We start from the raw sequence: 12,232 nt of genomic DNA on the forward strand, positions 1-12,232 counted from the left end.
AGCCCAGCAACCGACAATTAATTTTAACAGGAGGATTTTCGCCAGATCCTTTTTGTGAGAATCTTGGAATCTTTCAATATCGTACATTGTGCAGTAAACCTCTCTCTTAATTTTACTTCATTTTTGGCATTCCTTTGTGACAAGTTAGTCCTAACATACCACGAGGATGCTTACTTATTCCTTCATAGATCTCACATAATAAAAGCCATATCGATACATTACCAACCTACATCTAACAATAACACTTAAATCTTGAAATAGTATGAAATAATATTTATCTGAGCTGTCCATAAAATTAACGGTTTAGATTTTACATATAGAGATTTAATGGATTATTGCCCATTTAGATCATGTATAAAACGCGCACGGTATCATTAAGTGAGGCTATAGCCGGAATCTAAATTAAAAGCAACTCTAAGGCAAATTAACAAGGATCAAACAAAAAAAAAAAAAAATTGGACATCTGCATCCTCTATCGCATATGATCTAACTCTTAAGTTTATTTACACGAAAAAATAAAAATTAAAGAGTAGAAATCCAAAGAAGCATTAGGAGTCCTTTGAGACTGCTTATAAAATAGCTGAAAATGTTTTTGATGAAAATATTTTTAGATCTAATCTTTAGTCAAAATGCAAGCAAAAAAAGCATTTGAAGAAAGCATTTCGACTTAGTGTTTTTGCAATCTAAAAATATTTTCTCTAAAAACGCATTCAGTCATTTAAAAGCGGCTCCAAACTTATGTGCCCTTAATTATTACTTAATGTAATTACCTCAAGATGACGGTGATTCTGACGGTAAAGATTTATGCTTTCGGTACTTTAAGACGTAAACAATAGCGGAGGCCACAAATAGCGCGACACCTGCAATCCCACAGAGCAAGCTCACCACCAGCAACACGTCCTCCACGTGATCTCTACGCCTCCCGCCGTCACGTGCCACCACGCCCTTCCACCACGACGCGTCGGCGTCGCTCGAGTTCATCGCCTTTGGCTTCGGCAGTGCCGCGTCCCCCGCCGCCGGAGAATTTTCTCCTCCTCCCCCGCCGAAGAACGACTTCTCATCCGTCGGCGACTTCGCGCTTACCGGCCCCGGGTCCTGGTACACGAGGCCGTGATCAGACGGACGCAGCTCCCGCCCGTCAGATTCCATCGCCAGGGCCATCAGAAACACCGCGATCGCTGCTACTCCAACTTGGATGAAAAACGCCATTTCTCTCCCTCTCTGCCCCTGCCTCTTCCTCTGTCTCCAGAGGGCTCAGGTCCACCAACGGCGTCGTTTTATATGATTTTTTTTTTTCTTTTTTTGTCTGGATTCGGAAAACTGTGTTCTGGTTGTGGTTTGTCGGAGACCAGTGACGAATGAGCAGTGGCTGCTCTCTCTCTCTCTCTACTCTCTCTCTCCACTGTATTGCAATATAGAATTCACAGAAGTCTATATAAGGACTTCAGTTGATTCAACGGTCGTCGTTTGCTTTATTGTACCGTTCTATTATCCATTCATAATAATTTCTCACACACCAACCTAAATCACTAGAAGTTTTTTCATTTTGTCGGAAAAAAGACTGATATATCAAATGTTATTATAAGTAGTAATATTCATATTATGTTTTTGTATTATATTTTTATAACATCTTAAATGATATTTGATGTAAACAGTTACTTCATTCAAATTAATTAGATTTTTAAATTTAGTTAAACATGGTATGAAAATGATGAATTCATGGTTTTATGCCTAATGAAAAATTTGCAAAACCCAAGGAAAGGAAGGTGAAATACGCCTCGTAAGCCATAATCATCATTTAATTAACTAATTTTTCTTAATTATTAGTTTATTAAATAATGAACTAAATTTAAAAATCTGATTAATTCAAATGATGTGGCTGTCCACATCAAATGACACCTAAGATGGTATGGAAATGTGATACAAAAACACGGTATGAATAACATGACTCATATATAAGTGGATATTTTTTTTTATAGGTTATTAATTTTTTAATATAAATATCTCATCCCTTGTACAATAACAAAAAGTTTATCACTAATGTTCCAGACACATTGGAATCTCTCCTAACATGCACTCTTTTATTCTTTTAGATTTTACACCCTGTAACAATAGAAGAGGGAAAAAAAAAAGAACATGATTTCATTGGAACAAATTGTATTTGATGGGAAATCTTGTTCTTAATCACTTTTTGTGGTTGGTATTGGATTGGATAGCTCGTTAGACTCCAAAAACACTTGATCAGATTGTTGACCACGTCGTTCATAGTCTCACAAAAGCTTGGGTTGCTTTACATCTCACCGAATCTCACACAACAACGTTTGTGGTAGGAGATACCTTAATCAGTGCTCTATCGATTTCTTCACCTAGACTCACATTATGTTGGAGGAAGAAATAGAAGTGAACTACCAAGTTTTGTCCAAGTTGAACTCAAGAATGAACTAGTCATGAATGAAATTATCACTTCCGATTCCCACCAATGTTAGGATATCAAGTTATCAACACCTTATAAAAAACTTGAATAATTTAAAAATTTAGCCTTTCATTGCTCTAACATAGCTTGAATCTTTTGAGTTATCAAATCCAATCCAAGAAACCATCCATAATGATCATGTAATATGTGTGACATAAAAAAAAAAAAAAAAAAGATGGCCGGGTGAAGCTTTTGCTTTGTATTTTTGTAAAGCTTGATAAAGAATAGTCATGGTTCATCCGTGATGCCAAAAGTAGCTTAGTTTGTCATATTTTACTTTATTGTATTATAAACAGAAAATTATATTTTTATTATCTATTTGTACAATCTTTCTGATAGAGATAGGACATACAAGTGTTGATGAACCCTACCTTTATTAGAGAGATAGTACAAATAATGACAAATAGATTGTAAGTGTAACACTACTTGACTGGAAATGACTTAAATTGGAAGCATCATTTAGGAGCTTAACTTTTTTGATTTATTTTTAACATGGGCTCAACTTTGGGTCTAAGTTGCTTCTGCTTCATTCTTTCTCTATTCTTCTTTAACTTCGATGACAAAGAAGAAAAAGAAGGAGCATCAAAATTTAACTGTTGACATTGACGGCGATAAGTAACCTTTGAACAAAATGCACATGAGATTTTTAAGCTGAGAAGAACTGTCATGCATATGAAATTTTCTCAGCACTCGATTTTTAACCTAATCATGTAATGTCGTGTGAGAAAAATAAAACAATTGACCATCAAACATGATACACGACAATAAGTGATTGATTTAAGATAGAGAATTGTTATTAGCACTCCAAAAATCTCATTTGGCACTTCAAACTTTCTACCATTAAAAAGAAAAATACACTTATGAGAAGTGTAAAATGAGATTTTTGAAATGTTAATAACAGTTCCCTTAAGATATTATCAACATAATATCTTAGCTGGTGGGAGTTTTTCGCGATTTAGCTATTATATACTTTTAAGAAATAGCATACATCTATGCATTTCTTTTTTACATTTACTATTGCTAGTCTTGGTGTCGATCTTTAGCCTTTAGATCTTTAGTCAAGGGCCAAAGTTCTTTTAGTCTGCACCCAAACCTAATGCTTATGCTTGCATTTTTTTTTAATTTTTCAAAAGGGATCATTTGATAGTTTTGTTACGGCAGTCTATTTTTTAGGGCCGGAAAAACTCATAGAGGCATTTTAGCCTTTCTTTGGCCACCATTGTGGGATTCACCAGTTCCAGAAATCAAACCCAAAACATACAATGTGAAATACGAGTCTAATATTCGTCTCTAACTACTAAATAATTCTGTGATGGTTTATGCTTATGTTTGTAGTAAGTGAGATATCTTATGTGTGTGTTTATATATATATATATATATGAAGTCGTTGGTCGTGACATGTATATGTCCACGTGTTCGAACAAGATAAGATAACTTGAAAATCCAGTCGTCCAATGGAAGTCTGTTTTGAGCACTCTCTCTCCCCTTGCTCTTTCTTTCAAACGAAACACTAAGATCATCTCCAACCGAAAGGACCAGAGGGCTCGTGGGCCCCACGAATCTGAAAGGGCCAAAGGGTTGGCCCCATGCAGCTAGTCAGGGGCTGGCCAGAAATTCCAGCAATCCTGTCGGTTATATCCGACATGAATGCTTGAACAAAAATTTGAATCCAACGGCTAGCTGATACTAGTTACCATTGGATTCAAATTTTTGGGCCTTTCCTTTTTTTTATTTTTTTTTATTTTTTATTTTAATATAAATACCTAAACCATTCATTCACCATTCCTCACAAAATGAATATTAAATTTAAGTTTTTTTAGTTTTTAAATTTAAGTTAATGTTGTTTTTAAATTTAATTTGTAGTTTTAAATTTAATTTGTAGTTTTTAAATTTAATTTGTTGTTCTTAAATTTAAGTTGTAGTTTTTAAATATAAGTTGCAATTTTTAAATTTAAGTTGTTGTTTTTAAATTTAAGTTGTTGTAGTTTTTAAATTTAAATAACAAATTGTGTTTGGCCCTATGGCTCTTTGGCCCTCAGTTGGATACGATTTTTTGTAACATGGCTAAAACGAGCCCTATGGCCCTCGGTTGGAGGTGGAGACAAATATGACATTGTACTGTTCATTAAAATATTAATATCTTGGAGGATCAGAAGGCTAAAACGAACCATCTAACCAATCCTCAGTTGAAGATGGCCTAAGAGCTTGGTGGAGCACCTGCAGTTGCAGAGAGCTTCACAAAAATAACAAGACTTTTAGTAAATTCCTAGTTTACTCCCCATAGAAATGGGTAATTACTCAGAGGCCCACATTTGCCAATGCCTGACCCTCCTATCTACTCTCCGGCGCAATTCCGCGGTCACGATCACCGGCAACCGGCAAAAGACCGGCGAGGAATTCGTGGGTGGTGTCATGTATCTGGCCCAAGGCCTGCTCCAACTCGGCCTATGTTCCGGCGACGTCGTTTCCATTGCTGCCTTCAACAGGCGCCGCTTCACGTGTACAATGCTTTTCAAAGACTCAATAAACTAAGGACTTGTTGAGGATTTCTTCCAAATGAATAGCTTCTGCCCATAATTTTACTAAAAGCGTAACAAATTACTATGAATTCATAAGGTCTGTTTGGTATCGTATTTGAAATTTTTTATCATTTCTCAAAACATTTCTTGAAAACAATTTTCTGCATGATTAAAAAACTTGATTGATTTGTGATTTAAAAATTTTAAATCTTACGACTTAAATGTTACATAACCGGCGCATACAATCTAAATGTTTTTGTTGCGGATTTACCAATTTGGAAAAGTATATTTACTTATTTCATTAATTATCTCCGATCTGTAGGTGGAGCGAACCCTGTTACAACATCCAGGGGTCACCGGCGTTGTCGTCGTCGGAATTCCGGATGCTCGTCTCTCCGAGATGGTTGTTGCTTGTGTTCAAATAAGAGAAGATTGTCAGTGGCTGAATACAAGCATCAAACACTCGGTCTCAAAACAAACGCCTCGCATCTCCAGTGAGATTCTTTGCCAATATTGTAAACAAAAATTTGACGGGGTAAGGAGCCAAGTAGTGTTCTCAAATTTCTCGTTCTTGCTTCGTGCGGAAAATTTTGTACACGTTTGCACTTACCATAAAATGCTTAACATTTTTCTTATGATCTTTGCAGGTTTAAGATATCAAAAATATTCATTCCATGGAAGAAGCCATTTCCGGCAACTACGACCGGAAAAATCAGAAGAGACCAAGTCCGGGAAGAAGCTGTATTTCATCTGCAACATTTGAAGAGCAATCTATGATTCTAATTTCCAACAAAGAACCAAAAAAAGTCCTATTTTTCGGTTCCGTTGTCATTTTAATTTATTTATTTACTTTATGAAAGAGAGTTTTAGTTTTACAACAGATCAGCACAGCTGAAATAAACATGTAGTATTGCTATGGCACACATACAAAACAGGCTCTAAACCTAAGTGAACTCTAAAACAACTTCTTCCAACCATGGAAGTAGGAGGAACTAGCGGTCAACTCCAGACGAGGTTCTACCTCGGCTCCTAGACAAAAAGAACCGAGTAAAAACTATGCTTCACAAAAACCAAGCTCCCTATTTGCGCACTGCCCGTATTGGTTGCGAACCATTTCACATCTCATTCCTTCGTCAAATTTTGCTTCTGCAACATGTCTCTCATATGGGAATATCTCTTCCGGCTCATCAACTTTTTCTTGGATGGCTGTTTTGACAAAGGTGATGAATTGCCTGACAACTACTCTGCTGACACTGCATCGCCCGAAAGATGCATTGCGAGACCAATAAGAGTATGACCCAACAGTCTCAAATAAGTAAAATTTAAACACATTTATAGGAGTTACGTGACATGGTGAGCTGTTGTAGAAAGACGAAACCATTAAAGTGGAAACCTTGCCAAGGCAAAAGGGTGCATCAAGCTGCTTTAGTTTCTCCAGTTAATTCTCTCCTTAACAGCTTCAAGATTTCAGTTATCTGCAAACGCAAGAGAAAAAGACTTGGTCAATATACACATGTTCTTTCCGCGCATCAAAGCATTCACCACACTAGATCTTCTGAACCAAAAACCTATTAGCAGATAAGAACGTATTCCAACTAATTCCTACAAAATATATAAGGGCCTATTTGCAGAAGTGCTTTTGTTAGAAGCACAACAATTTTATTATAATTCCGAATCAATTCTATGTTTTTATTAACTTTCATGCTTGGAGTAAATTTCTGTCATTCCCGCCAATTTTAATTGATATTTACACCGACATCAATCTTTCTTCAAACACAGGCATCCAATATTTCCAGACATCAACACGTTCATCTTTTACATTGGTTCCTCTGAAATCTAGAAGGCATATAGAGCTAACATGACCAACAAATGAATAGAAGAAAGCATCTTACTCCAGGATAATGCTTCAGTACTGGTGAATAATGATCAAGGGCAATGTGTATTTTTTCAACAAGGCTCAATAGAGTATCCACCTTATCCCCCAAAAGATCAACCTGAAAATCAATGATAAAAACTCCATTATAGAAGGTATTGATAAAAATAAATCGTAATGCTCGTTTTTAGTATATTTTAAGGATCTAGGGCACACAAACTACAAAAGGTATCTTTGATTCATAATCATAATTTCATAAACAATATACTAAAAAGATATAATTCATTTTCCTGCGTTACAAAGCTACAGCATAACACTGTGAAACAGAAGTCATATCAGGGCCAGTAATGGAAGATAACTTCCAATCATATTCACACTGTTCCGTCATCCAGCAGGGCATCTCAAACAGCTTCTCCCACATGTATATGCATTATGCAAGCCTCAATTCAATTCCAGGGTTTTATAGCACGAAATATAATATGAGGCCAAAACATCAAGTTGGAATCTATCAATGCACAATACTTATCTGATTTGAATTCACATACCTCAGCTTCGGCCTTTTCCAGCTCAGAACATTTCTTTTCAAGTCTCTTCTCGTACAGCAACCCTCTTTTTACAATGACATTAGCTTTTTGTTTAAGAAAGCACAATTGATAACTCAAATTCCTCAACCTGGAAGCAAAGCCAGAGGCACATTAGCTTTTTGCTTAAGCAAAGAGTAGTATATGGAGGTCCTTGATCTCTTTACCTAAGTAATGATTTAAAAAATTATGGAGAAGAAATCAAATTAACATTATTAAAGGTGTTTTCGTTAAGATCATTGTACTCCAAAAACTAGAACTGATGAGGCTAAATTAACAGTAACTAATGATATTATCTAGGTAAAAAAGGTTAGTCTGACACAACATTTCTGCCTCGCACTAACCTCTTTCCAGGCAGTTAAAAATACAACAAAATCATTTTAACTTACATGCATACATATGAGGGTTTCGAATGTAGAAACACATCCCATTAGATTAACAAAACATCACCCGTCCCAAGAATCATATAAGAATGTGGTAGCAAATCCATACACAGAACTAGCGCGCAAAAAGCATTTACAGGAAGCAATAAAAGCAAAAATAACCGAGGAAGTACCTTGAACATTTCCCTGAAATATCTTGTGTTACTCTATTTTCAAATTCAGCAACGGCTTTCCAAAGTTCACGAATATGCACAGCCATTGATTCCAATTGTTGCTTGTGCACCCTTTCTTTTGCTTCAAGCAAAGAAAAAGCATTTCGCTTCTCTTGGTTAGCATCAAGAAGCATTCTCCTCTCTTCGCAAAACTCTTTCTTTGTTAGTTCAAACAAAGAAAAAACCTTTTTCTTCTCTTCATTAGCATCAAGAAGCATTCTCCTCTCTTCGCACAAATTTTTCATTGTTAGTTCAAGCTTCTGATCTTGCTCCCACACGTCAGCCTTATATCTTTCATTTTGCTCCAATGCCTCAGTTAAGTGCTGCTTTATTGCATTTGACTCTTCAATGCTGTCAGAAATCAATTTCTGTAGCCGACATGTCTCGTCCTTTAAATTATGTAGCTCCTGAGCAGCTGATTCATATCGCTCCCTTTCAATTTCCAATGCAGCTGTTGCATCCTGTGCCAACTGCTCCTTCTCTTCTGACAGAAATGTTATTTCTGTCTTTAATCTCTCTCTGTTCGCAACCTCAACTTCACATTGTTTCTCTATTTCTAGTTTTTCCATCTCAAGCGAAACACGGAGTTCATTTTCTTCTCTATATTTCATGTTCAGGTTCTTGAGATTTTGCTCAGCATCTTTCATGGCTTCTTTGAATACAAGTACAAAATGTTCTTGCATGATAGTGTACTCCATACTCAAATCTTCAATTTCAGATTGGCTGGCAGTTTGAGCACTGTGGGAAGCTTTTTTAAGTATACTTTTGTAAATTTCTTGTATATAAATATTTTCCACGTGCGACTCTTCAGCAATGCATTTAATTTGATCCATCATTCCCCTGAGAATACAAGCATACGTGTCTTCAACAATTAAAGCTTCAATGTCCGCATCTTCTACAGCTGATTTAAGATTTGCATTTGTTTTTGACAACTTTGCCTCAGCCATGGAGTGTTCTGACGTTTTCTCAGCAGCTTCAGAAACTTGACACTTAACTTCCCTTTCCTTATTTGCAAGCAAATCTCTGAGGTGGTGGTTTTCTGAAATGAGTAATTCCAGTCTCTCCTTCAAACTGCTAAGACTTTCTTCATTATTACCACATGTAGCAACTTCCTCCTTTTCAACAAGAACTTCATCTAATTTGGTAATAACCTCGGAGATTCTCCTACGCAACATGTCAAACTCCTTGCTTTTCTTTGATGGCAAAGAGGATCCCCTTTCTCTAAAAAATTCTCTCCGCAGGCTGAAAATTTGTTCAGTCAAATCTTGCACTTCAGACTCATGACTTCTCTTCAATTTAGTCAAATAGCTTTTCAATTCATCTGTTGACATACGCGTAACCCGGTTGACATCCAAGCGTTCTTGCATGCTTCTTTCTGACTCATCATGTTTGCCATTTTCTTCCGAAAGAGATGATGATGTTGATGTTGATGTAGATGTTGAGGTTGATGAGGACATCAATGACAATGACGGCGATGATTTAAGATTGTTCAAAACCTTGTGGTGTGAACGGTCGCCCTTCTTATAATCCTTACTCCCTTCGTCCACTTCCAAGGACCCGTGAGAAGATAGGTGCCCAATGTCAGAGACAGATAGTGATTTAGAAATGGTGTCTAATTCCTCACGTAAACTTGATATCTCTTCCATCCTTCCATGCCAGTTCAAATTCTTATTGCCATAAAACCGGTCCCGATTTTTTTCTTCAATACTCCAAATACAATTCCTCATCACCAGTGCTTCTATTTCTGCTTTAAAATCCTGCTCCTGCTGCCATTCACAGACCGATGCCTTTGCCGAGCTAACCATTTCTTCCACCTGTTGAAAGACAGTTTCTACTGTGCCTTTCAGGCTATCGAACGATCTAGCCACATCAATCCATCTGTCAGATGCATTATCTTGCAGTTTGTCACCCAAGCCCAACAACTGAGAATCAGAACCAATCGTCTTGATTGAACTACACCCTCTCATTCTATCAACTTCATTCTTGAGCTTGTTGAACTGCTCTTTAGTTGCTCCTCTTAAGATGCCCAAAGATTTTTCCATGCCATCATGCTCTACGACAGCTTCAAGAAAGTTAGGACACACACCACCTATGGCACCTTTTTTAATAACTCTGTCTTCCGTACCTTTTGACTCTCGCTCCCTGGGTAAGAATTCGTTTTCATCACCACCCACGCGGGAAACATGTAACATTTCCTTCAGCTTAGTCACCTCTAGTTCTTTCTGAGCAATTTTCTCTGCTGCTTCTTGTCTGACCGCATCAACGATCCCCTTGATGACCGAGTCACTCACCACCCTCGACACGGTCAACCGGTCATTGATTTCTTTCCAACAGGAATCCAAATCCTGGAGAATTTCAAGACCCGGATTATCATTTTCTTTCACGTCATTGCTAAGCTGCACCAAATCTCCATTGCATGATTCAACACCGTTACTCATGACTTCTGAAATCTCCCTAACTTCTTAGGTTCTTCGCAAGTATAAAACGAACTTCACCACCAATATGCAGACCCGTTGAACTGCAAAAGTTCAAAAAGAAACAAATTAGGAAAAATCACAATTAAAAAAGTCCCAGTAACTTTAATCTTGTCGACTCAACTAAATTTCATGAAAACGTGAATCAAATTACAAAGGAACCTGCTCAAGCGCTAATAAAAGTGGAAGAAAACAAAAGATGTAACAGTATCAAGTCATTTAAAAAGAATGCAGAAAACAAATATACACATACATACATAATATATATATATATATATATATATATATAAGTGTATAGTCTCTGAATTTTTTTTTCATTTCTACTAGTACATAAGTTAAGCAACCAAAAAATGCAATGCCAAATTCAAATTATTTTATATTTCCACCTTCTTGCATTTTCTCGCCAACCAAACAGAGCTTCCACGAAACCAGCTCCAGAACACCAAAAAAATAATTGAAAATTAAAAATCCAAAATTCCTAAAAATGGAACCAAAAAAAATGCTACTTACCAGTAAAGAAGCTGAATCCACTGCTGCTGATGCTGTTTGAAAATCCCGCGACGAGTGTGAATTTTGCGAAAAGCTGCTTGCTTTCGTCGGAACGGAAACTTTTCCAATTTTGTGGTCTGGATTTTAAGGGTTTATGGAGAAAGAGAAGTTATGGGCTTCGGGGTGGATTTGGTGAGCGGGAGAGGGGGGGGTATCCATTTGCCGCCGTTGTGCGCCAGAATTACGACTGTTGACGCAGCTTTGAACTTGGTGCGTGTACATGTGACGTGACGTAAGCGTACGGTCACTTTGTTCTCATTGGGCAGCCTCTCCAACTTTACTTTTTTTCTCATCTTTTCTCGTTGCTCTATATTTCTTTTCAAATTCTTGGTTGAGACCCCATACTTTTTTTTTTTTTTTTTTTTTAAGAAATTAGAGTAAATTGTAACAATAGTTTTTTAATTTTGACTAAATTGAAGCAATGATCTATTAATTAAAAATCTATTACCATTAGTTCATCAACTTATCAAAACATGCAGATATGGTCTCTCAACTAAAAATTAATTACTATAGATCCCTCAACTTTAATTCAATCAGAGAAATAATCACTCAACTTTAACCCAATTGGAGCAATGGTCCCGCAACTTTAACACAATTGTAGCAATGGTCATTCCAACATAACTCATTTTGACAAAATTCTGACGAAGTTAAGGAAAATGACTATAGCTACTCGTTTTGATGAGATAAGGGACCTCAATTGTAGCAATGGTCATTCCAACATAACTCATTTTAACAAAGTTGACGAAAAGAACCATAGTTACACATTTTAATGAGTTGAAGGACTAATGGTAATGAATTTTTAGTTGAGAAACCATTGCTCTATTTTGATTAAAGTTGATGGACTATTACTATAACTTACTCAAGGAATTATATAATATGGCCAATAGTTTAGATTTTGCTCGTCTGAATTTTGCTTTTAAAAAAAATATTTTTAAAATCAATCTTTAGTAAAAATCTAAGTGAATCTTGAAAAAAATATTTAAAGTACTTTCCAACGGTATTTTTTTTTCTCTTCTTTTCTCATTAGTCCATATTTCTTTTCAACTTTTGGTTGAGACCCCATACTTCTTGATTAAGGAATTATATAGAATGACCGATAGTTTAGATTTTGCTCATCTGAAATTGCTTTTAAAATGTTTAAAAACTTTTTTGAAGAAAATATTTTTGA

The 12,232-nt window shown here is 36.3% G+C and overlaps 2 protein-coding genes across 2 annotated transcripts; both read right to left on the minus strand.

The window, feature by feature from the left end:
• Positions 1–336: 336 nt before the first annotated feature.
• Positions 337–1,375, minus strand: LOC137725603 (uncharacterized). Its single transcript, XM_068464346.1, has one exon. The coding sequence runs from the start codon at positions 1,207–1,209 to the stop codon at positions 772–774; it is 438 nt and encodes a 145-aa protein (XP_068320447.1). The 5' UTR covers positions 1,210–1,375; the 3' UTR covers positions 337–771.
• A 4,991-nt stretch (positions 1,376–6,366) lies between these two features.
• LOC137726713 (WPP domain-associated protein-like) lies at positions 6,367–11,209 on the minus strand. Its single transcript, XM_068465648.1, has 5 exons — positions 11,026–11,209; positions 8,003–10,559; positions 7,411–7,537; positions 6,885–6,986; positions 6,367–6,467 (listed from the first exon to the last, which is right to left on the minus strand). Exons 2-5 carry the CDS (start codon positions 10,477–10,479, stop codon positions 6,408–6,410), a joined length of 2,766 nt encoding a protein of 921 aa, XP_068321749.1. The 5' UTR covers positions 10,480–10,559; positions 11,026–11,209; the 3' UTR covers positions 6,367–6,407.
• Between the last annotated feature and the right edge of the window lie 1,023 nt (positions 11,210–12,232).

The sequence above is a fragment of the Pyrus communis genome, chromosome 2 (assembly GCF_963583255.1).
Source record: "Pyrus communis chromosome 2, drPyrComm1.1, whole genome shotgun sequence".
NCBI classification, from domain to species: Eukaryota; Viridiplantae; Streptophyta; class Magnoliopsida; order Rosales; family Rosaceae; genus Pyrus; species Pyrus communis.